Here is a 26366-nt window from a genome sequence, read left to right on the forward strand (position 1 = left end):
GGTTAGTGTACGGCTCGTGTCCGAAAAGTAACAGTAGTAAAGAAAACAAGACCGTTTGTGTATATTTTTAGATGCGACAATCGTTCGTGTGCTAATTGTTTACCGATCACTTTACGTGAAAACATATATACAGTTCGATCCAGATGCTTCCGTATGAGTCAATCGACTTCAGTGTTTTTGCTTGGCTGTGGTGTTGAGACTGAAATAGCCACTCATCGAATCACCTTGGGTCATCGCAGACAACCAACCAGCAGAGAAGACGGACCGTTGGCACATAGTCTAGTTACAGGGCACGATTAAGGATTCAGCCTCTACCGTTTGGATAAAACCAACCAGTTGCAGGAGAATGAAGGCAGCTACTTTTCTTATGGCTGCGGCCATGATTTCGATTTCCGCTAATACTGTGAATGCCTACTCTGGGTCTTGGAATATCATCGGAAACAGCAGTACGTATTTATAGAGCAGCATTTACATTCCATTCCCTTCCGCTCTCTTATGCTTGCGGTCCTTGTTTACCTTCATCACATTTGGTGGGTGGTAACTTACCACCTTCATCACCACTAGGCACTGTGTGTATTATTTTGGCTCTACTTCCTGGAAACAGGCTTTTATGTACAGAACGGCCTCATGTCACTCCCTATGTTCGAAATCCCTATACTTTTGACCCTGTGGTATGTTGCAACATCCTGCCTCTCAGCTTGAAACATGCAAGCTTACGGGTGAATGCTGATCCATGATTGTATTCGTCGATAGTCTGGAAATGGAGAACTTACTTGTGAATTGGACTTGAACGTCTATCCATTGGTTTCCACATTGACTCACATTCCAACGTCGCCGTTTTGTGTAAGTATTTCTCAAACGTGGGCCGGAAACATCGGAAAATGATATTGAAATCATGTTACATAATTCGATTATCATTGGCATTACTCGTAAAGTTATCAGAGTCAGACCAGAAACCATACTATGAGGATTACCGAGTTTTGCACTAAAAAATGAACTCAAACTTCGCTCTATGAGCTATGAGCAACACGATATAAGGCATCTTGAACAGTTATGGATCAGATCCGATGATCAAGATCATTCCCATGAGGATACCCCGCATTGCAGCAGTCCGATTCGATCTCACCCAACTCACCATATTTTCGAGTATAGGGTGGACCAGTACAAATGGCCGATGGAAGTGTAATAATTGCTGGCGGGGATTATTCCACCATCAACAATGCCTTCACAAACGCAATCTGTATGAACCCTTGAAACATGTGATGATTTATTGTTGCTGATTTTCTTGTTGCTCCTAGATGTCGGAAACGGACTCAACACTGTACGAAGATATCACGCCAGCTGTGACTCTCCATCAGGTGGACCACCATGTCCTGTCGGATACTGGGAACCAATGTTTGAAATGGCCACATCTAGATGGTATCCTACAGCAATTTCTTTGCCAGATGGAAGTGCCATGATTGTTGGAGGTGTAAACACTAACTTGGACTTGCACCACGTTAATGCTTCAACAAACTCGCCTTCCTACGAATATACAAGTCAGAAACCGACTGGAGCAATTAGTCTGACAAACTTGAATACAAGTGAGTCATTCGTTCAGTGCACAGGACAGTCTTATGGCCCATTTAGTTCCCTTCAGTTTCGAATGCAATTACAATAATATTGTGAATCTAAACAACTTTTTCTATTTAGCCTTTCCATTCAATACCTTCCCAGCTTCATTCTTGTTACCATCTGGCAGAGTCTTTGTTCACTCAGGAACCGACAGCTCTTTGATAACTCCCAGCACCGATACGGTGGATTATGCAACAATACCCAGACTCGATCCTGATAATGTCCGACCGTTAATCTATCCCTGTAAGTCAATCGTTTTTCGTGCTATCGCTGGTTTTAAGAACTCGGCCAGATGATTTTTTGATTCTCGTGCTCATTCCTTTCATCTCGTTAGACTCTCCTACCATGGTCATACTACCAATGACAATTGCTAATAATTACTCATTTACTGCCATGCTTTGTGGTGGTGTCAAACGAGCCAATAGCTCTGTTGCAGAATATGTTCCAGATGATAACGATCTGTATGCTAATGAAGCCTGCTGGACGTAAGTTTTGAAATTATTTAATCGTTTGCTCTAGAGGGATGAATCCGCAATTATTCTAACATTGTGTTCTTCTTAGAATCCAACCAGACAGCCCAAACCCAACATGGACCAAAGTAGATCCACTCCCACAAGGGCGTGTAATGCCAGACGCAGTGCTAATGCCCGATGGTAAAATAGCCTACCTGAACGGCGGTGCTTACGGATACGCAGGTGGATCAGCCGGATTTGGTGTCGCTCGTTACCCAGTGCACGGAATCGACATTTTCGATCCACTACAACCCTCTGGTTCAAGATGGACTCGAGGACCTAATGCTACTGTAGACAGATTGTATCATTCTACTGCCGTCCTGATGCCTGATGGACGTGTTGTCGCTGCAGGTAGTGAAGAACAAAACTGGAATGATGTCTACCAGTTTGGAATTCAGAATATTACTGCTGACGGTGAAATCTATTCTAATTGTGCCTTTTATGTTAATTGTACTGATCCTTTCGAGGTATGGGATGAAGTTTTGGTATTCGAGATTTTGCGAGACATCATTACCTTTATTGTCACAGGTTTTTTGGTTGTTGTTGGTTTGACACCCCTCTCTTCTTTACATAGTACCGAATTGAAGCCTATTCTCCAGCCTACCTGGATCCACGCTTCTTATCCAGCAACACACCAGCACCTGTAATCACATCGGCTCCAAAAATCATAACCCATGGTTCAACCTTCTATATCGGCCTGTCCACGAATCCATTTGATGTCAACATGGTGTCCTTTATCAGATACTCGGCTGTTACCCATAATACAAAGTGAGGACTGGTGATTTGATTTAACGTCCAATACACCCTAGGAGGAGAGAAATAACCAATTTTTCCCTTCTCCTATAGCACGGACCAGCGCTTCATAGAGCTAAGAATCCTCTCCAAAAACGGCACACACATACAAGTGCAGCTGCCCTCAAACCCAAACCTGGCACCACCGGGTAACTGGATGTTGTTTTGTCTAAGCAGTGGGCGACCCGGTGTAGCCGCTACCGTTCTGTTACAAACTGGATCTCCTCAATTGGTTGCCGCTTTACAGTATAGCAGGTCTATACGGCTTGACGCCAGTATCATCTCGACAGTGTCGTTGGTATTGGCCTCATTAGCTTACCTCATGATATAGTCGTTAGTAAAGTAAAATAGTATTGATGCGTGCCTCCATCCCCTATACTCTTATCCGACCTCTCTCTTTGTCGCATGACCGTTGCCAACTAATGTAATATTTGATAAAATAAGATTGAATCTTTTGGCTGAATATTACAGTATATTTTAACGTGTGGTTTTCATGTTACAATATTTACACTCTCTTTGTGACAAGAGACACTTTACGCTCTACACCTGCTATGAAGCGAGCTGCTTCCTGTCTACGTGCAGTCTCGAATGCATTGGGTGGTTCCTAAATAATACATAGGCGTAAGCGCCAACAAGCACTATCATGAAATCGTATTTAATCATTCTTAGCCAAGTTTGGAACTTACATGATACAACGGCTCCGTCGTAAGCGCAACCCTTCCACCAACGGCAGCACCTCTACGTGCTGTTCCCATTGGCAGCTCCAATGGTAGAGGAGGTGGTCTGGTCACTAGTGCATGAACACTAGGCCATGACATATCAGGCTAAAAACGTTATGTAAGATCGCGGGAATTAAAATGATTTGAATTTGATACAATCCCTCAAACTACAAGCGGATATAAAGGAACACGAGACATACCTCAACAAAATCAATACTAGCAAGATGATGTGACGGTCTGCCCTCATCAAGTCTAACAACATGTCTCAAGAGCTTCCACAACCCCTTATCAGACTCCATCCCAAACTCTGCCAGCCTCTCAAGACTCAGTGTGCCCTCAATAGCGTCATCTGCTCTAGCAAACGATCGTAGTCCATCTGTACTTGATTTCGGGAGCACAGTAGCAAACGCTCGTATAGGCACCACCCTATTGAATTTCAGCGACCGTGTGCGAATGGTAAAATCAAACACGATCTGATTGTTTTCTTGTGGTGGTTTGGCTCGTATAGATATCTCAAACACCTGCTTTGTTTTAGCAGAAATTTTACATAGGACAGGATCCATCTTGAATTTCGCAGTCTCAGTCTCGAAATCCGTATTGGCACCCCATTCGTCTCCATCTGGAGCAAACACACCAAGATCAATTACAGTATCTCCAGCATTCTCAAGTTCAAACACTCGTCGGATACGTGTCCCTTCAACAACCTCCCCAAAATCAACCTGTATCAGATCCGTCGACAGTGCATCATCCAGCAAGTCACGCATGGTAGACCCTTGGCGAGAAGGAGAGCCAAAACTTGATTTAGATCGTTCAGCGACCGATAATCGTCTCTCTTTAGCAGGCTCCATTACATTCAGTCCTCTGTTGGTTGCACTAGCAACAAGACTAGCCTGTGGTTCGAAACCACTACCTCCACTCAAGGCGTCTAGTGACTCGGCACTTTCCACGAGATTGAGATTGATATTAGAGCTTCCTGGAAGTAGCGTTCCGGGTGGCAGCATTACAAACTGGCCACCTACAGTGAGTACTTTTATTGATACTAGAATTGTTGGATCCGTCTCGGGATCCGGATCAGCATCAATGATTTCCAGTGTCGAAGATACTTGTTCCTCATAAACTAATGGTGAGCAAGTGATTTCAATATCAAATGTGCCGTTTGGAGCGATTTCAAACACCCTAGCTCAAGAGAGTGGGATGAGATTTGCTCTAATTGAATTTTTTCTCATACGCACAAGAAACCAAAAAGATGCTTACTCTGTATGATTGGCAACGAAAACATCTGTAACTCCTCTCAATCGTGCCGTCACCGGAAGAGGTGTTGGATTGAGTAGTGAAATCACACGGAATTCAGGCTCTCCAACACCAACAACACCAAAATCAAGCGAGTCCTTGTCTGTAGTCAATTTGGGCTCGACGCCTTCACATGTGAATTGGACTACAAATGATCCCTCTCCCGTCTCAATAAAGGCTTGACACGTGTACGAAATTGGAAGTAAAGGCTTAAATTGGATGGGAACTTTAATTTCTGTACCGGATTTCGCTTCACCCGTTTGCTATCAAAGAACGGTGAGTGTCAATGGTCGACAAACCACAAAAAGATCTATTACGAATGGTTTACCTCTCCTTCTCGAATCCAAAACAGTTCAGACGAACCATCCTCAACACGAACAGTCCATTCCAACCTTCGTCTGACGGGGTTGGTAAATACAAACTCGCCCATTCCAGCACGATGAACTCGAGCATATCCAAGCGACACCGGTTCGAACAAGTCCAATTCCATTGGAACCTATTTTACATGCAAAGTACGATGATTAAAACAAGGTCAAGATGATTCGCTTTGCATGGCCGTTGAACCACCGTTTTCGACTTACGTCTATGTAGATACCAGACACAGATACTTCAATGGGACGCATTTCAAGAATGTGAGGCTGGATACGAATTAGAGCAGACACAGGAATGCTTTTAGGAACGGTCTCGTCAGCACTAAATATGAGTGGAGGTAGCCGTATACGGCATTCGATAGAGTCCGAGTCCTCGATTTCACTACTGGACGCATCAAAGATCACAGACTATAAAGGGAAACATGGTCGGCGTGAATTTGAGGTGGGCCTATCAATGTAGCGTTCACGTACATGGCCAGGCACAGTTGCTTGGAAAGAGACTTTGAAAGCATTCTTGTTGACTAGATGAACAATCTGCGTTGCACCTTCCGACATTGCCTAAATATGATATTTGAGTACTCGTTCTCCCTTTCTACACTCAATATTGTAAATCAACGGAACTCACCACATCTCCAAAAGAGATCTCTGATTCGATTTCAGTGTCTCCCGCGTCTTGAGATACTTCTCGTCTTACGAGACTCAGCGGTTGCACAGAATAATAGTACATAATGGGAATGTTTGAGATGGAGCCGCCTTCAACTGAGATTTGCATGTTTCGACGACATTGTCCCAACCGAATGAGCTCTGATATTACTGCGGCATCTCCAAGACCATTTTCAAGAATCGGAATGGCCATTTGTGCACTCAGAACGAATTCACCAGAAGTGCTAATAAAATTGTGAGAAAAATAGAGGATCAAAGCAAAAGGCTGACCATACCAATCGTCTTCGTTAGCATTCTCAGATGGATTTGGTCCAAGTTCAACCTTCGGAGGAGTAACACCAAACACTTCGCCAGCACTGAATTCACTGGCTCCATCTGATGAAACCGATCCTGACAGGAAGAGCTCAAACACACAGCCATTTCGAACCATAACCTAACAAATTACCAGATTGTGTCAAGTTCGTAAAACCCACTTTAAGGTTACTTTTATAGCTTACAGAGGTATCTCGGCATTCCCCAAAAAAGAGTTGCCCAAGATCAATATCCTTTGGCAAATACCGCTCGGCAATTTCGTAGGTAGCGCCTCGTCCAGCGATTTCAAATATCGATATTCCAATTTGAGTCTGGACGCCGATCTTAGTTGAGTACTGTCTCGAGATTTTAGGCTTGAACAACAGTGTCAGTTGCTCTGATTCGTTAGGTTCTACTGTTCCAGTCAAAGCAGTTCCAGGTATAAAATCAAACACGTCTGTTGAATCCCAGGGCTTCAGGATCTCATACTTCAGTAAGACAGTTCCCTTTGTCGCAAAACAAAAGTGAGACTAAGCGGACGAGTTTGTTGACTCATTTTCTTTCAAACCTGATTTTTCAAACTGATTGGAATCCCACGTTCTCCTCCAACAGATACAATTCTGAAATCGACTTGAGATGGCTCGATTTCTAGTCTTGGGCGACCTAATGCAGCTGTGACTTTTATGGCTGCACATTCTGTCCATTTCGTCTAAGAATCCCAAGTTTGAGAGAAAAAAATGGAAAGTAGGAAGCTTCGAATTCTGAGTTCGTACCAGCATTTTCTCTACAATGATCCTAACTTCTTTCATATCCTCACTGTCAGCATCTCGTGCAGCAAAGGAGAATTCGAAGGGAATCGAGGATCCAGGCTCAACGACACCCTCTATTGGAAGTGCACAGATTTCAGGCTTTTGCCTTTATACCTCCGTAATCGCAAGCTCAAACTCACCACACTCAGAGATAATCGTCCAAGGAGAGTCAGTCAAAGCATCCTGGCTAAGTGCACCTGCAATTCGTCTCATAGCCTTGCGTCTCCTCTTGGGGCCCTCACTACCCTTCTTTTTCTTCTTGCTCTTATCATCGTCTTCTTCTTCGTCTACTTCAGTTATAGCTAGACGGTATTGAATAGGGGAAGATCCGTAGTTGGTCATGTTACGAGAGCAATTCTGAGTTTGTCCAACCATGATACGCCCCATGACAATATCTTCAGTGTCATCCACTTCCAGCTGCTCGTTATATGCTCGAAAGCTGAATGATAGCTCTTTGGTTACAAATCCTTTGCCCAAATTGGTGCGTATAACAAGAGCAGCCTCACAGACACCAGTCTTTTTGGGGCAAGCACTGACTTCTACTATTACTGTTCGACTCGGCATCAGTAGCGAGCCCGACTCAAAGTCACTTGATTTGATGGTGAAAATGGGCAAGTTGGGCTCCATGCTGAATTCCATAGGGATTTCGATATCTCCAGTATTCGTTACGACAATGGAGGAGCTCTGTACTTCATTTACTCCCATATTTAAATATTTAAGCTCTCCTACAACCTTGTAGTCACATGTACCGCAGAGAGCCTTCATCGGCACCTGCAGTACTGAAATCTCTTCGTCGACTACTTGCAGAGGCTCACGGATTGGTCCTGCTTTGAGCGGTGTCATGACGATATTGACTGAAGCTGACCCTCCTGGGGATACCGCAATCAGCCCTTCCGAGTCTCGAATAGCTTCAAAAGTAAAGGTCTTGTTTGGATGTGTCAATACGAATCGACCATCGACGTTGCCCCGATTCTTTACGACCAAAACTTTGGTGTACTGACAGTCTACCACACAGACGCCCCAATCCATACCACCTAAGGCTTGGTCGTCTTCATCAACAAAGTCGACATACAATTCGGGAGCTCCTGCGATACCCGTAACCTGAAACGTAACAGGAACGCCCGTCCAAATTATGATATAGTTTCGGTTGTAAGTACCAGCATCATTAGATGAAAAGTACACTTCGACCATGGTTTCTTGTCCAGGTGCAAGTTCTCCTTCGTAAGCATTAAAGGTAAAAATATCGGGAGAAGCATTTTTGGATTCAGGCACAATTCTCCACTTGTCCTCATATGTGCCCATATTCTTGACTACAAACGTTTGCATGGTCTTTTGCTTTCTAGGTATCAGGCCTAGATCGACTACGGGTTTATCAATGGATATTATGGCATTACCAACTCGGCCGACTATGGCAAAATCGACAATATCGACTTCGTTCGAAACAACCTTGTAAGTATTCCGATACGTTCCAGTGGTCAGTGCTCTAAAGTCGACTAGGAAGGATACAGAAGCGCTAGGTTCGATGGATCCAGTTGTAGGAGTCACCACGAAAGCTCGTTCAGCTGTACTTCGATTTTCAGGACGAGTGACGTGAGTGGGTTCTTCCACTAAAGCGAATTCAAAGACCATGTTTCCAATGTTGGGCTAATCAAGGTGGTGGGCTCAATAAGGGGGCATCAAAGTTAACAAGCAACGTCGATGGGAAACTTACCATAGTGAACAGGTCAACACCGGCTACACCAACTCCACCACGCACAAGGCCCAAGTCGAACTCTTGTAAGGTGACATCTTCATGAACCTGTTCACTTACACCACGTTCCAGTAACTTGACACTACGACTCGATACATGTGCTCGACGGATACAAGCGGCTACTTCTGATTTGTTATCGAGCTGATGACTGCCAACTTGCTGGCCAATACTAGCTATAAGCTGATCACTATCGGCAATCAATCTATCGACAATCTTAGCTTTATCTAGCCAACTGAGATCGTCGGACATTGTCAGTTCCGCCTGTACATCGCCCAAAAACTCTTGTATCGGCCGTAACAAGAGAGCGATTTCGTCTTCGGTCATATACTCCGCGTGGACATATTCTACAGCACCAGTCAGCGCACGAGCTTTTGAGGATTTAGGAGCCCCATCTACACCCGCCATCATACTACCAGCACGACTTGAATGGGGACGAGCAGAACCAGCGCTAGATACGGCCTCCTTCTTCGTCTCTGCAGTAGTCTCAGCTCGACCTCGGGCCGAAACTTGTGCTGCAACTAGCTCATTTGCTAGAGATTGTAATACCTCGAAATGATTATCAATGGCTAGTGATTTAGCTTCCTTACTAATGGCTTTAGCTGGAGCGCCTGCTCTAGAACCTGTTACCTTGCCCAAGGTAATAGCAGCCAAAGTCACAATGGCTTTACCACCTTTAACACTAATCATTCCGTCGTATTGCTCTCCATTGTTTGTGGAAAAGGAGAATTGGGCAGTATACAGCGAATCGTAGTCGACGGGTTTTACAGTGCAGGTCAAAGATATCTGTTGTTGTGGTTGGATTTTGCCTTGAGGTGGCGTAATGTCAAATATAGAAGCTGCTAACTCGGAAAGTCCAACTCCATCCTGCTCGGCTTTATCAATCTTTACTTCATACGATAATGTCTTGCGGCCTGAATTGGTTACTACTATAGTCCTGACATGAGATTTACCAATGGCAGCAACACCAAAGTCTAGTCTTAGATGGTCTTCTGGGATTGATATGAAAGGCACCCCAACGACACCATAGCACATCAGAGCCATGGTACCAGCATCGGTATTGAAAGTGATTGACGAATTCAGTTGCTCATAGTCTGTTGGCTGATAAATTACTTGGAGATAGGCGGTCTGGCCAGCCAACAGATTTCCAAACGACGGCTCTATGCTGAGCACGTCAATTTCGCTTTCCGTATTCCAGTGACATTCTGCGTTACCATCATTTACAACCTGTATTTCCACCACTTTACCCAGCCTCATATATGTTGTTTCAAAGTCAACCTCCAATGTGTGCAGTCGGAATACAGGCATGCCAATTTCCACATGTAATGGCACGATGATTTCTTCCCATAGACCATTAGGCACTCGTAGCCATCTCACTACAATCGTGGCATCTTTAGCATCTATGGATCCACTGCAACATCTAATTTGCACTATATCCACAGCTCCTGGAGCTAGTTTAGCTTCTAGCTCATATGGCTCTTCCGTTGAGACAAATTTAAAATCTGGAATCATTTGTACTATTCGAAGCTGATATTGGCAATCCAACAAGCCGTGGTTTATGAGCTTGAATGATTTCGTTCCGACTCGATTGACTTTTAGCGCTCCAAAGTTGACTTCAGAATCACAAGACAAGTCGGCTGAGGCACCTGTACCTGCTAATCTTACTACTGCAACACCGTGAGTATGGGCAAAGTGTACTTCACCCCGATACTGTAACTGTTCTCGTTGAGGATGGAATTCAACAGGAATGGATACACGATCTCCTGGTTGTATATTCCAAGCTCGTTGCTTGACATGGAATGCTGGTGCAATCTGGGTCAAAGATAGATTTTGAATCTCACTAGACAGATTCAAAACATCCAGATTGAGTACAGTTCCTTCTTCTTTGTCTCCATCTCTAGTTACGCCATAGTCACTGGAAGTCGATAACTCTAAGTGCCTCTGATAGTCGTCGTCTATAAAGACTTCAGCAGGTGCAAGACCAAAGTCATGGAATGGTGGGAAGAATTCAAGAGACCGATATGTTTTACCAGTCAACTTTAACGACGTTGATTTGATCAAAGTCGTTGAGGTTGCGTCAGCCCGTTCGTCCTCGACTGTTGTCAGAGGCTCATAATGGAAGTGCATCTCCGTTGGTGCTTTCGGCGTACTACCAATCAAAAAATGATATGACGACAATGGTCTTAAAGGAGGCAGATTTGCTATGGACGTTGATTCCATCTGCAGGATATCACTATGCTTTCGGACAACTATTGGTTTACCACCTATTTGGGCATTAAACTGTGGCCGACGAAATTCAGTTCGTAGTTTACGAGCCTTTGATACCATTTCTTTGAGCAGTTTACGAAGCGTGGCAAATACGATCATCTTCCTTTTAAAGATAGCCCAATAATCTTTGCCAACTCGTATTGTAAGCTTCTGTTCCAAAGTAGAAGCTTCATCTACAACACCAGCACTGAGCCCCATAAATCTGACCTTGACAAAGTTAGGCATATCGGCTGAGATATCGTTCAAGACCAAAGGTATGGTTCCTCTATTCGTCAACTGTATATTGACCCATGCGAGTGTCCCTTCTCGTTGCAGTCCTATATCCACATCTCTGTGATTGAATCGTTCACAAACGAGGTCGGTAGTTCCACCAACACCATTCACCGGAATCTCCCATAAACGGTGGTTGGCAAATACGAGCAGTTTTGATGATGATCCTCGTGATTCCGTGGGCAGAAAGAGCACTTCAATCTCAGCTTCATCCCGAGCAGCCAACATCAATTTCTCTTGATTGACGACAAATGGCTCTGTGACTTTGAGACGAACCTCCATATCTCTCGAGCCATTATTTGACAGTAAAAATCCCTTGGCTTTTCGATTCATCACTACTGCACTGCCAAACTCTATTTGTTCTGGCATCCCTGTCAGTGACGTGTTTACAGATTGTCCTCGAAGGACGATGGAAGCCAAATGACTTCCTTTTGATAGTCTGTCTGTTGCATCTCTGAAAAAACGGAATAGAACCGTCAGAATGTAAATTCACAGCGAAAACGGTGTAGGATCTTACTTGACGCTGAGATCAGCTGTAACATCAAAACTACCAGATACTTCGGAATGAAATTTGAATGGAATTGCATATGTATCTGACGGTGCTAATTCCCCAGTAATAGAGCCAGCTTCGAAGGCAGAGTACTTGGTTCGTCCACCACCAAGTTTTATAGTCCATGCCATGGTTGATGATCCAGTATTCACCAATAGTACATGACGAGTATGAATGCCCAACCAATAGCTTGCTACATCTACTAGTCCAAAATCAACGATTACATGACCATCGGAATCTGGACTTGGGAATACGACAACATCTGATGCAGGACGACATACAAGACTGACTGCATGGAAGGTATGCTCAACTTCGTCCAGCGCCATACCAAATCCATACACTATAGACGACTCTGCACGATCCAAAGGTGGCAAAAACATTATTTCAGTATTGTATGATTCTGCCGCTTGTAGCAACCACGGCTTTTTCGGATCAATGGAGAAGTTGGTTGATGCTATAAAGGATACAGTTGTAGGATGCTTGGACTTGTTGGTTACTTTTAAAGGATTTGATATGGGACGGCGTGGATTGTTGAATTCAGTAATATCGGTAGTATTTTGGACCTGAGGGCGGTATATTAACAAGTCTCTTTGAAACATCACTTCAGCGACTCCACTCTTCCGACCACCAACTGGAGTTAAATCGAAATGGCGAGCCTTCTCCTCTCCTCCTGGATACTCATCCAATAGTCTCTTAGGATGAGACATCCACTGTTTAATATATTCTATGCCGTTCTTATCCAGCACATCGTCTAAAGAATGTGGGTATGGCTCTATACATATTCCAACCAATGTCAAGGATTTACCATTGACACACGTTGGAATATTTCCGCAAACCGGGTTAAGAATGCGGAATGTGATGGTCTGTAGTAGCGGACCTCGTTCTCTAGCCAAAAACGAGAAGAGGGCGTTTGTGGCAGATTGAGCTTTTACTACAGTAGGTGTCAGATCATCTGATGAGACAGAGCTACCAAAGCTGCTAGTTCTCACATTTACTGCACTTCTCGGCCCATTGAGATTATCCAACACCACAGATAAATCATACTGTGACTGGTTGACAAGAGTCAATACAAGACTCTCTGTCTGTCCCACCATACAGGGTTTAAAGAATGCAACATCCCATGATAAGAAGAACAATGGTAGTCCAATGAAAGCCTTTACGACTAATGGTGTGTTCTGGAAGTCGGGACACAATATTTCGATACACGAGATAAGGTTCCCAGAGACTGGTTGATCTTCACCACATTTAATCTCTACTTCAATCGAGACGGCTCCAAACGAGGGTATTGTTGCGAGGCCAGGACAGATGATGGCTGTGCTGTGTGCGTGTAGACCCACAGTCAAATTGGTATCCGACAGATTGAAGAGAGTGACGCATCGAGTCTAGTAGAAACAAATGGCTTTAGAACGAGATTGTTCCGCAGCAAAAATTCGCATGAGAGTCGGAAAGAAGGCCTACCACATTCTTCGAAGCCTGATAACAAACACCCAAATCTAGCTCATTCATTTCTGCCTTCGAAGCAGAGTTGAGCAACCTGTCCACAATATGCTGCTCCTCTTCGGAGAAATTACTACGCTTCTCAGCCTTGTCAGTCCGTCTAAGTTTCTTTAACAAGGCCGAGCGGTCTTTACTCAAGACACTTGCACCAGCTCTAGAGTTACTTTCACTCTCTGCATATATAGCTACTGGAACACCAGCAAATGCTTCAATTGGGACCTTGACCAAGTCCCCACCGGGAGCTTTTACTATTATTACATCCGAGAATCGACCTTCATGTTTGGGCTCGTATGCTACATTCCATTGCTTTTTTTCTCCTGGCTGCATGCGAATGTCGTCAGACAAGACATGGAATGGCCCATCCTGTAAAGGATCCTCACTACCTGACTGGCCTTGCATTTCAATCGACAGCGAAATACCAACAGTCGAGACGTTTTCAACAATAAAGGCACACTCTTTACGCTGACCAGGCAACAACCATCCTGCGTCAATACGAGTTGGTTTGACTTTTACAAACGATTGTCGTACAGCTACGAGATTACATACAGCCAACTTCTTGCCAGTATCGTCAATCAAGCTCATAATGGTATCAATCCGATCATTCTTGATGGCGCGAGGATGAAAGGTCACTGTGAGTTCAATTGTGCCTTCTCCTTGTAGCATTAAATGGGTTGACGACACTGAGAAGACATTCGTGTCAATAGATACAAAGAAACTATGTTCATCTCGATCACCACGATAAGCTCGATATTTCAAAGTCGCTGTAGAGCTCATGGTTGTATTTACAGAGCGGAATTCCATCGTTGAGGGTTCAAATACCAATCTCATCGGTGGGCTTTTAAGGTATGCGAGATCATCACTGTCTCGCAAGAAACCTATAATATCGGTTGGCTCTATTACTACTTGGCCACTTTCAGTGGCCTCTTCGTTGAGAATCCTAGAAATATCCTGGATACGGAGTGCGTTGCCTCCACGTGTTCTAGACAGATTCAACATGCGTTGACATAATAGAGGTTGCTGCGCCTCTAATTCAGCAAGTAGCGAGTCCATATTTTGTCGCGAGGATTTAAACTCAGCACGACTACGACCACTTTTCTTGACAGACTGGGCAGATACTGTTCGAGTCAAAGCTATTTGATTTCCTAATTCGTCTCCAGAGCCAAATGCGCTATCATCAGAGCCTGAATCATCCAACCCATCAAATTGCTGCAACGCTTCATGTGCATTCAGCAGCAATACTCCTCTAGCTTGCACGAACGATAGGCCATCATAATATGGAATCCCTTCATGTGTAAACCCTGCCGGCGGTGGCAAAATAGCAGCACGAGGAAAGAAAAATGGATGACCATTACTGTCAAACCCAGCCAGAGGAGCTTTTGGACCATCACCAAAGCTCTGGCTTTCAGGCAGATAAAACCTAGTACCTTTTAAAGTTACGCCTGCCGGTGCAGGTTTGAGATTCGGTGGCCGACCAAAGTATGGCTGATTCATTGACAAGTATCCTGCTGGTGTTGGAGGCAAATTACACGGCGGAGCAAAAAACGCTACACCACTATGAAGGAATCCGGATGGGTTTGGTATTGCTGTAGACAAGGCATGAGCTGAATGACTTCCTCTTGTCGGGTGCTGTGCTGTCACACTGTATCTACTCCTGGTTGCAATATGGTCTTCCACATTAGGAATGGTGCTTTCTCTTCTGTCCGCAGCCATTGGGCGATCGTGCCAACGTCGACGATTTGCACTTTCGGCCGTGTTTGATGATACCATGTCATATCGAGCAGAGATCTCTGCCGCAACTTTACGTTGTGAGAAGACGATATCTAGATTTCAGAGTTGAATGAGAGGTAGATATTTTTTGGTAATGCAACCATTAGCGATAATACCATCTTGATAGTCATCATCAATGACCTCTAAATTGATGGCGGTCCACTCAAATGGCTTGCGACGAGACCTTACAAAAATATTGAATGTAGCACCGACCATCAACACTGTTGGACTAGAATGTATATTTGATGGTGAGTAATTGTTTTTTAATTTTCAATCTTTCTGCCTTGCAAAAAAACCCACTCGTCTGAGTTGTCAGGCTGCACATTCACAGCAGATAGCTCCTTGTTGATACAAACTATTCGAGTCAATACTCTTTGTAAACGTTGGGTTCCTGGCTGAATGATATCAAATATGACTGGTGCTCCTTCTGGAAAATCAACAACCATTCCAACAGGTTTCAGACTCCTAATAAACAAGAATGTTACAGTGGTTTCCTATCAGGGCAAAGCAATGACCAATTTCAACTTACTGATCTTTGCTTTGGAAAACAATCACCCTTTTATCAAAGGTATATCCCGGTGGGGGAGGACCATCAACAGAGACAACCAAAGTCCTGGAGCTGTCTTTACGTGAATGTAATCCAGTCAATTTCCCACTACTTGGGGGCTCAATCATTTCAGCGTCAAAACCTGGGAATGGGCAGGTTGACAAGAATCCATATGGGGCCTTCGTGGGATCAAGTATGTTTGCAGCAACGACGCCAGGAGGTTGACTTTGAGTATTAGGTGGAATGTCATGTTTCTGGCTACGTTTGGCTAGAACTTGGGTAGATCGACCCTTGCCAATACCAATTGCAAGATTGCGATCACGTAATGATGAGTTCGGAGCGAGTTTCGGTCCTGTATCTACTAATGCTGCATCTAGGTCTACCAACCCGTGCGGAGAATACGAGTAGCCAGATGGTAATCCGAGTACTTGGCCTGTTCGTTCCATATACTCGTAACGAGATCTAGGCGGTCTAATTTTCGACAAGTATGAGGTATCCTAAAAGCAGAGTTTCGAGTCAACCACCGAGCAGTATATCGTACATTCACGATTGTCGTCACTGACCACAAATACAGGTGGTATCGTAGTTGCAGCACTAGGAACTCCAGGAATGGCAGGATGGGGACGACTTATAAGTACATTGGAGTTTTGATGAATGGGAAGTGAGCACAATACGTCACAACCCGAGAATTTCCCATAAAAGAGACAATCGTGATCCTCCACAGCTGCCATTTTGGCAAAAGTACCAGGCACCATTAACATCTGCCGCACAATCTTGGCTCTTAAAGCAACTTTCAGTTGCACTTGTTCTTGACCTGCTTTCAGAGACCGACGCTGCGATTCGAGGAGACTCTGGTGCTTGTCGAAAGCACCCAATTCTTCAGCTCGTTTTAAGCCCGATAAAAGAGCTTCAAATCCGAAAATATGTGCCGTCTCCAAAGTGATTGGCATCCATTTCCTATACATAGAGCGTTTGAGTTCCTCTATATGCAACATAAAGACGTTCACGACTTACGAAACAAAGCGAATTGCAGCCGATTGAAGCTGCGGGTGATTAGTTCTGACTAAGGGATGCACGTACAACTTGAACAGTGCTCCAACATACATTTGATTTGTCTCATTACTGCACATCTAAGGTTGAGCAACTGGGTTGAGAAGATCCCAACTGTTTGAGTGTTTTACAGATCCTTACATCGATATTGAAAACGTTCAATATGGCCAATACAACACAAGCAGCTCCTTCATTTACTCGTGCCTTCTTGTCATTCTTTGCAATGACGGCAGAGTCTCCATTATCCATCTCATCACGGAGCATGTATAATAGCAAGTCTTCTACATCTCGACTGTGTTTGTGTGGGTATCGAGCGTATTTGCCTAGAGCTTGAATAAGATAAATCTTAAAAGTTCGAGACTCTGCTCGAAAGCGATTTGGATCGTTCTGTTAGAATTGGGGAAGCTGTTAACTGGCGAAATTCGCTACATTCCAAGTGGCCAAATTTCGCGTCTCCTAGCTTACTTTGACGGCCTTTTCACGTATTTGGATGCTGAGTAAAGAAAGAGCTAGTTCCTTGAATGGCTGTGCGAAAGTGATGTTAGTAACGGATCAATATAGCCAAAGCCACCAATTCACGTACAAGTACGAGAAGATCATCAGCTGCTTCACCCAAATAGACACCCAGCTGTCCCAGTAAGCATATAGCCTTGAGCCTGTTCTCCGGTCTGCAATCAGACGCCATTGTTCGAATCAAGAGCGAACTCAACATCTACGGAACGTAAACGATCAAAATGCGCATGAGGAACGATTGATGTAGTGAAGAAAGTACCTCACGCATGCTAGAATCAGGTAGAGTTTCTTGCATCGTGGGTAAAACTCGACCTAATGCAGCCATTGCCATATACCGATATAGAGCATCTGACTGTTGCAACCCCATTGAAAATAAATTCCATGCTCGACCGAAGCGTATTTGAGATGCTGCGAATTCGTAATCTCCTGCCAAATACGAGCAACGTTATTAGTACGAATTTAACAAAACGATATGCTGCCTTGCAAACACAAATTAACAGATCACAAACGACATGCCTTGTAGGAATTGTACAAGATCATATGAAATATTCATGAGGATTGCACACGCGTTGATGTCTAGCAAGTTGGCAAGGGCACCATTCGCCGTGGAATCGGATGCTGTCCCCTTTCCCAATGTCGAGATTTTGGACCATAGGAAATCCACATTACGTATAAAAGCATTATCAGATCTACCAGAAGCTGCTCTTTTTCGTGAATTGAACATCTCGTTGGCCTAGTTAGTTTGAAACAGTGAGATTTCTGGAAACGATTCTGCATTTTGATTTCAGGTTTGAGACATACCTTGTCGCCAGTGGTGGAGAACATGCTGGATCTGCTTAAGCCTCCCAATATCTGAAATGATCCAAGGGTCGCCATCGTGCCGTTTGGTGATATACGTTGTTGTAATCATCAACGAATGTCAAAGGATAAAGGATTCACCAGTACAGAAAATGTCAGAGAAATCAACGACCACAGTCCAGATCACAGTCAATGAATGGAGGAGACTTGATTTAGCTCAAATTCGCGTGGTGACCGTCACCCTTTGCGGGAATGCGTGCAAAACATTCGGAGAGACAGCACCAAAGTTTATTGAGAGTGTCCACCTCAGCGCTGAAGGTTTGGACTTTGGCCGAGATGAAATGATGCAGGGATTACTGCGAGACATATATTTTGTTCCAAACGCATGACTCTGCCTTACTCAAGGTAAGCTGCTTCGCAAGAATAACAATTGGGCGCTTCTTTACCAATTCTCTCTCACCATCAATATAGCTTTGGGATAGATCTGATACCGAAGACGCTAGTTCCAGGTGCTCTGCTGCTGTTACTAGGGAATGCACATGGATTCCGCTCCTTTCCATCCCTCCCTGAAGCCGTTCCACCCTCGCCCTCCGCATATTTACTTGTTTCAACTTTGGATATGTTTTGCACTGTTGGCATCACTGCAACCTGTAGCCGCCAAGGCTAGATTTTGGGGACTTGTAGCTTTACAACAGAATGTCACGCTTAGTAGTCCAGGAAAATGGGAGGTCATTGGCACATCAGGTATACATCAAGCTCATCAACACACCACTATACAGGCCATGTACTGATCGGACAATCTTACGGGACCCCGTTTACTAGATGTAATCTGTATTATCATGGCTTTAATACCTGGAAATCGCCTTATTTGTGCCGAAAGGCCTCATCCGCCTCCATATGCGTACAACCCTTATACGTACGTGCTTTTAGGTTTTGTGCACAAGAATGTGTCAATGGTTTTGCAACTGTATACTAAACGCTCTATATAGATATGATAATAAGGTACCTAAAGCTGCTAGACCTATCTTCGTGCACTCGGTTTCACCGCTAGAACAAATCCTTTTCCTATAGACTGGACATACTGAACTCACTTCGGAAATCGATCTGAATACGGGCAAGGTCACGAATACTCACATCAACACCAGTCCATTTTGTGTAAGCAGACACGCAGTTATAGGACCAAAGACGGCCAGATCGTAATCTTTGCTCAAATGATAGGGTGGCCCTGTTCAAGCATATGACGGAAATGTGCTTGTAGTGGGAGGTGATAATGCTATCGTCAACAACACGAGGACTGACAATTCTACATGTAAGGATCGTGTCTCGCTTTATAACTACGTGTGCGCGCGTGATTTGCTGATCTACTCGCAACATTTAGACATTGGAGATGGTCGAGCTACTATAAGAAAATACAACTCTGCTTGTGTTTCTGCCACTGGAGGAGCACCATGTCCAGTAGGATCATGGACAGACATGTATTCAATGACTGTTCAACGGTGGTACCCTACGGTTGTAACCCTCAACGATGGAACGTAAGTTTTGAGAGCCAACATTCCGTCAAGAAGTGATGAATGGCTCACTGATATGCTATCGATTCACCTAGTGTCATTATCGTCGGTGGTTCTGGCAACAACCTCGACTTGCACTTCCTCAATCGAACTCAGGACGAACCAACCTGGGAGTTTATTCCTCCACGGCCATCTGGCCCTCAACTTTTGCCAATTTTGAGAGATAGTAAGATCATTTTCTTTATTTGAAAATTCAACGAAATTCCCGTCTGACTTCAGTTCGCTCAAAGCTTGGCCATTCAATTTGTTCCCAATGGTGTATCAATTGCCATCTGGACGAGTATGGGTGTTTAGTGGTACCCTTGCCGCATACATCGACCCAGTCACAAATACTTGGAGCAACTCGACTTTGACTTCGTTGGATCCTTGGAATGCTCGTCCTCATATATACCCATGTACATATTCAAGTCGATTTTTTCTTAAAAGGTGTTCGAAAATCATACGCTGGTTCTGACTCCTACAAATATTTAGATACTCCAACTGGAGTGATATTACCGATGACTATTGCAAATAACGTAAGTGCTTCTCTAGGCAAGGTTTGCAAACTACCGGTCCTAACTCGTTTTCTCCCGCCAGTACTCATTTACCATCCAAATGTGTGGAGGAACGACGAGATCATCAGTTGCGGCTAATTTGACAATACCTGGGATGGGGGATGTTTTGACTGCTGATCAAGCTTGTTATCAGTAGGTACTCCCGAATATATCCGTGAGACTACTGAGCTCAGGTATTTTTAAATACTTAGGATTCAGCCCGACTCTCCTGCACCTCAATGGATTCCAGTAGATGTTTTACCTGTTGGAAGAGTCATGCCCGACTCTGTACTACTCCCTGACGGCAAAATACTCTATGTTAACGGTGCAAATAGCGGCTATGCAGGTGGTGGAGCAGGATTTGGTGTAGCTCGTTTCCCAGTTCACCAAGCAGACATTTTTGATCCTACCGCGCCTGCTGGAACGAAATGGAGCACAGGAGCTTCAGCTACAGTGGATCGAATGTATCATTCAACCGCCGTCTTGATCGCTGATGGTCGAGTGGTGACTGGAGGAAGTGAAGAGCAGAATTGGAATGATGTCTTTACTTTTGGCATTCAGAGAATTGATAACGATGGTCAAATCTATTGTAATTGTGTATTTGGTGCAGATTGCACTGATCCATATGAGGTGAGCACCTTCGCTATCATGTTTATTCTTTTCTCGCCTGAACTCATGTATATTTTCGTACTCAGTATCGTCTCGAAGCCTACTCTCCACCATATATGTCGATACCCAATCCACCTGTAATCAAGTCGACTCCTGGACAAATTACATATGGTTCAACGTTCTATGTGGAGCTCTTTACGGATACAGCTGCCGTAGGCATGGTGTCTATGATCCGATACACTTCTGTAACTCATTCTCTCAAGTAAGCCATTGCAAAACTAGGGCACAAACACAAGAACTTCAACGTCATAGCTCACAAAATGAAATCACGATTCTAGTACCGACCAACGGTTTATAGAGTTACCAATACTATCACGTAATACCACACATCTCCAATTACGTGGACCTCCTAATGGATATCTTGCGCCGCCTGGTAATTGGCATCTCTTTGTAGTGTCGAGTGCAGGGCGCCCTGGTACAGCTTATACTGTAATGATCGCTCGCGGAGCAGCCACCAGCGTAGCATCTCTGAATCCTACGCAGAACACCCGGACAGCCAGTAGTTCTAGTAGTCGTAGTAGAAGCAGAAGTTACCTACTCACCATCTTCCTAGTGTTGATGTGGTTTGGATTGTAATTTAGAGGACAGTCAGGTGTAAAGAGTCGGCAGAGTCTGCCAGTACAAAAATGGACAGAATATATCACAAAGTAACATGATGTAAGAAGGAAGCATAGATAAAAAAGAGCATAAAAGTGATCTGGGACAAGTTGACCGAAATGATTACACAGAATTTCTAATCATACTGTACTTTTTTTGCACCAGAACACGTAAATGTAGATCTCGTGTCGCACTTCACGCCTGGGATTGTTCGTTCCTAAATCACATAGAGGACGTCGACAATTTGAATAGATTTTATAGATCTCGCTGATCTCGCGTCGTTGATGTCCTATCCTTCTTCCTTCCGCCAAACTCACAGCACCCACAGAGGACGGCCGTGTTTCAAAAAGACTCGATAACAATGGTGCCAAAGAGTAAGTAACAATCCGCGATACTGTTATTAATGATATGAATGCCTCTCCACACATAAGAAATCATCTCTTATCACATTTGCTCACTCTTTTTTTTCACCTGATCTCATCAGAAATCAAGAGCAAGCGTATGCCTGCGACCCATAAATACAAAGTACAACGTAAAGTAAGAGAACATAATCGCAAGATGCGTAAAGCTTCCAAGTCAAATCCCAACAAAAAAACTAGTAAGTTTTTTGAACGACATCATCAAAAAAAAAAGTGTTAGCTTCAAAATTAATGGACCGGAGAAGATCTGACAGCTGCTGGTTATTATTAGAACTTAAAAAAGATCCCGGTATACCAAGTCTGTTTCCATACAAGGAGAAACTGCTCCATCAGATAGAAGAAACCAAGAGAAAGGTATGCGTCTTCATATTGGATGCGTTTTTTGCTACTTCTAAGCAACATTCACAACTAGGCCGAAGAAGAAAAGGAAGCTGAAAAGCAAGCTCGTCTAGAAGCACGACGCATTCCTCAAAAGGACTCGTTAACGTCCTTGGTCGAATCAGCCAATGAACGAGCTGAAGCCTTCCAAGCTTCTAACGCTGACGACGATGATGATGAAGCTCCAATGCTGGTAGAAGCAACAGTATCCGGATCAAAAGATAATTCCCGAAAAGCTTATTACAAGGAATTCAAAAATGTCGTTGAATCAGCCGATGTCATTTTGGAAGTACTTGACGCTCGAGATCCATTGGGATGTCGAACACGTCAAATAGAAGAAATGATTTTGGCGTCTGGAACTCAGAAACGGGTTATACTTGTCCTCAATAAGATTGGTATGTTGTTTTTGTCCCAAAAAAAAAAGTCATATACCAGGCATCGAAGCATCATGATCTACTGACACGTCGTTTCTTCACAGATCTGGTACCCAAGGAAACAGTAGAAGAATGGCTCAAATATCTCCGAGAGGAGCTTCCTACCATTGCATTCAAAGCCAATACCTCTGCCAAACGGGATCATTTGGGACATGCCTCCGTCAAAGCATCAGCCGAACAACTCTCTACCAGCTCGGAATGTCTAGGTATGCACTTTGCGCTGACGCGTATTTCCAGTATAAGCTTGGCTGATTGAATCTCGTCTTGACAATTAGGTGCTGACACATTACTCAAATTATTGAAGAATTATTGTCGAAACGGTGGAATCAAGACTAGTATTACTGTCGGTGTAGTCGGATTTCCCAATGTGAGTACTCAGTTGTTTGACTGATCAAAAAAATCCTTTTATGATCCTAACTCCAAAATTAGGTTGGAAAATCAAGTGTTATCAATTCTCTCAAACGATCCAAAGTATGTCAAGTCGGTTCTACTCCAGGCGTAACGAAATCATCACAAGAAATACATCTGGACAAGAATATTAAATTATTGGATTGTCCTGGTATTGTCTTTAGCAGACAAATGTCTGATGCTGATGCTGCTGATGTCGTGTTACGGAATTGTGTCAAAGTGGAATTGGTTGCTGATCCTATAGCACCAGGTGTGTAAAGAGCCATTTGGAAATAGCAAATTTCAGAGATCAGGTTACCCACGTTTCTTTAGTTGAAAGAATTGTGGCCAGATGTAAACGAGAGCAACTGATGCTCTACTACAAGATTCCTGCCTTCCTGGATACCAAAGACTTTTTGATTCAGTTGGCTCGTCTTAGAGGTCGCTTAAGGAAGGTAAGAATCCTTGCTCGAGTTTTGATCTGTGTTTTTTTGTTGGATGCCTTCCTTCTACAAACGTCAGAAGTCGTCTCCAAACTCAATTGTCGAATGCTTACCGGATGTTACAACCTCAATCGTATAGGGAGGCATAGCGGACTTGGAATCGACAGCCAAATCCGTATTGAACGACTGGAATGCAGGTCGTATACCATACTTTTGCATACCGCCAATCCGAACATCCCAAGTATCATCCGCAATCGTCGCTGAATGGGCAAAAGAATTCAAACTACCTGAAATCATTACAGTAGAAGCTGATCAAGAAATATTACAGGCTGCTATACCACAATCAGAGGGCAAGAGTAAATTCTTGGCGATGAGTAGTGGTAACAGTATGCAAATTGACATGGATGGTACCGGGATTGAAGAATCAGATGACGATGAAGAGATGGACGTTGATGAGGAGGATGATTATGACGATGAAGAGGATGGTGAAGAGATGGAAGAAGATTGATATGAATCTCTATAGTCTAGTTGTCTTTGTATTTGTCGCAAACAAATGTCAATACATGTTATTTTTAGTCAAATTAGCGCAACAGGCTTATATGCTTGTCTATCGTGAGAGTCAGCGAATCAAGCTCATGGAGCTACAAAGCTCCTCTAATGTCTGAACGTTTGATCAATAATTGCATTGGATGGCACCTTACCTCTCTATGACAAGCTTGTAGCTCCTTTAGCGAGGATGATGCAAAGCTTTTTAACAGATTACGAGTTTGAAAGTGACCAAAGTCACCAACGAAGACGTATTCATGACGCGTTGATTTAATGTGACAACAGCTAGGAGAGCACTTCCCTTGGGTCTCTTTCATATTCGTGCTGGTATGTTTCAAAACAGCCTGCAAGCTTCAGCCGTATAAGCTTGGTCGCGTCGTTGCTACATTTCTTATCACCAAAGTGACTCGGGCCTTATATGTAGCAACATGTTCATCCATTTGGGGTGTGGAACTGCCTGTAAGCTACAGGGATCAAAAGCTTTGAGGGCTTCAAAGTAGGAAACTCCGTCACACCGTCACAACAGCCAACCCACAACTCGTTCATCCTGACAGCCAAGTGCCTGTGTCGCAGCAGCTCTACACGCTGCTTCTGAAGACGCCTATATCTCCGATTACTGTAGATACGTGTATTGATTTTTATAACATAGTTACAAACAAAAAATAGGTGTTTCCTCCTTCTATGCGTTCCCTTCATCTCCGGAATCACTTTTTACATCGGAGAGCGTACTCTCAGACATAGTGTCTCGCACTTTTGGCACTTTACGACTTCCTTTACGAGTTGGATATGCATCATCTTCACAATCAACGTCCATAGCATCATGATCCTCATTTTGTGATGTAGAAGCAGATACAGACTGTTTACGTGTCTTCCTACGAGCTATACCATATGATATTTCATCATCATCGCTCTCCCTCCCGTTTTCTTCATTCTCTTCCTCGTCTTCATCATCAGAGTCAACAGCATATACTGGTCGTTGTTTGACTCGTTTTGAGGCTCGTGTACCATATGGGTCGTCATCATCGCCGTGTGCGAGAGCAGCTTTACGAGCTCTTGTAGGTCTTTTTCCAGCCGATGGTGATGATGATTCGATCTTGACTCGACCACTAGTAGCACCACGATTACTATGATTCCTATTATTTTGAGGTGATTGATTGACGGCTGTTCGTTTACGTGTTGAGTAATGAGATGTTGGTGCTGCCGCTTCGTGTTGCTCCTCATCGTCACCATTAAATAGACTATATCGAGTATTTGGTTGACGAGTTCTGGTTGGACGACCGGATGATGAGGTTGGCGCTGCAGGCTCTTCAAACATAGAATGCCCGTTATGGCGACTAGACGACCGAGCTAGAATTCTTCGCGGTGGTGTAAAGGTTGGTAAATCTTCAATTGCAGGATTATTTCGAGTTGGAAGTCGTCTATGAGTTTGTCTAGCCCTATTTTCAATACCATTGGGAGGTTGGGCTGTCTCAATATCTTCGTCTTCCTTCTCTATTTCTCCGATTGCGTCATCATCGTCAGAGACATGACGCCGTCTCTGGGACCTACTATTGTTAATATTTCCATTCACAGCAGCTCTTGACCCATTCGCATCGTTCCCATTTACAGGGTGTGTCGATCCCTCACTATTACGTCCCCGTGATGACTGTCGAGTTGGAATCTCTTGAGGCCTTTCATCGTCAGATCCTTCATTCTCAGCACTTTGACCAGCTAGACTACTAGTTTGCCTTTGACTAAGAGCGGGTCTATTAATGCTACCGGAGGATGGTCCTGCACCTCCACGACCATTGCTCGTAGACGCGGTATTCTCAAACAATCTTGGATCGTATTGTTGGAAGCCATCCAATTCTAACCGAGCATTCATTCGGTCTTGTCGAGTGACGTAACGTTCTTCACGTTCAGCTCGTATATTCCGTTCTGGTGGTGGTGGCCTATCAAGTCGAGAGCTATGTCTAGTAGACATGTACGAAACACTTCCTTGCCGTGTATTAAGTCCATTGCGACGAGGTCTCTCTACTTCTCCATTCACACTAGACTGTCTTGTATTGTGGCCACTGCCACGACGTCTCTCTTCCTGTTCGTTCATCTGCGAATCAGCAGGTGACTCGCGCATTCGACTAGTAGCACGTCTAATGGGACGGTGACTACTTGATGCTAATGGTCGATTGTCGGTATAGGTGTCTTTATCGTCATCTGACTCCTCAGCGTCAGAGTCATCGTCATGACGGGTTGACTTCTTTCGCTCCAATTTCACTTCAGGGTTTCGACTACTCATTCGTAACGAGATCCTTGGAGTCTTCCTAGTCGAGAAATCTGCAAAAAGG

General features: G+C 44.0%; 4 protein-coding genes across 4 annotated transcripts; 3 read left to right on the forward strand and 1 right to left on the reverse strand.

The window, feature by feature from the left end:
- Positions 1-346: 346 nt before the first annotated feature.
- SmJEL517_g05941 (uncharacterized protein) lies at positions 347-3249 on the forward strand (the record flags this gene model as incomplete). The annotated part of the gene is made up of 10 exons (XM_031171867.1): positions 347-446; positions 565-671; positions 754-843; positions 1153-1240; positions 1299-1583; positions 1693-1857; positions 1949-2099; positions 2176-2593; positions 2701-2894; positions 2973-3249. 10 exons carry the CDS (start codon positions 347-349, stop codon positions 3247-3249), a joined length of 1875 nt encoding a protein of 624 aa, XP_031022156.1.
- A 174-nt stretch (positions 3250-3423) lies between these two features.
- SmJEL517_g05942 (uncharacterized protein) lies at positions 3424-18146 on the reverse strand (the record flags this gene model as incomplete). The annotated part of the gene is made up of 27 exons (XM_031171868.1): positions 3424-3522; positions 3605-3742; positions 3838-4813; positions 4892-5190; positions 5256-5423; positions 5509-5706; positions 5770-5856; positions 5924-6185; positions 6237-6394; positions 6459-6758; positions 6821-6961; positions 7026-7135; positions 7202-8705; positions 8773-11800; positions 11864-13278; positions 13355-15213; positions 15277-15389; positions 15461-15654; positions 15716-16204; positions 16271-16664; positions 16722-16837; positions 16899-17144; positions 17223-17282; positions 17341-17469; positions 17530-17696; positions 17868-18003; positions 18072-18146. 27 exons carry the CDS (start codon positions 18144-18146, stop codon positions 3424-3426), a joined length of 12861 nt encoding a protein of 4286 aa, XP_031022159.1.
- A 455-nt stretch (positions 18147-18601) lies between these two features.
- On the forward strand, positions 18602-21414 carry SmJEL517_g05943 (uncharacterized protein; the record flags this gene model as incomplete). The annotated part of the gene is made up of 13 exons (XM_031171869.1): positions 18602-18812; positions 18891-18984; positions 19058-19070; positions 19140-19223; positions 19287-19377; positions 19447-19600; positions 19672-19802; positions 19867-20031; positions 20108-20151; positions 20213-20322; positions 20382-20799; positions 20865-21040; positions 21117-21414. 13 exons carry the CDS (start codon positions 18602-18604, stop codon positions 21412-21414), a joined length of 1989 nt encoding a protein of 662 aa, XP_031022158.1.
- A 382-nt stretch (positions 21415-21796) lies between these two features.
- Positions 21797-24004, forward strand: SmJEL517_g05944 (uncharacterized protein; the record flags this gene model as incomplete). Its single annotated transcript, XM_031171870.1, has 9 exons — positions 21797-21809; positions 21920-22033; positions 22126-22208; positions 22267-22627; positions 22711-22872; positions 22942-23033; positions 23096-23324; positions 23387-23508; positions 23636-24004. The coding sequence occupies 9 exons, from the start codon at positions 21797-21799 to the stop codon at positions 24002-24004; spliced, it is 1545 nt and encodes a 514-aa protein (XP_031022155.1).
- Positions 24005-26366: the final 2362 nt, after the last annotated feature.

Source organism: Synchytrium microbalum (genome assembly GCF_006535985.1).
Source record: "Synchytrium microbalum strain JEL517 chromosome Unknown SmJEL517_scf0066, whole genome shotgun sequence".
NCBI classification, from domain to species: Eukaryota; Fungi; Chytridiomycota; class Chytridiomycetes; order Synchytriales; family Synchytriaceae; genus Synchytrium; species Synchytrium microbalum.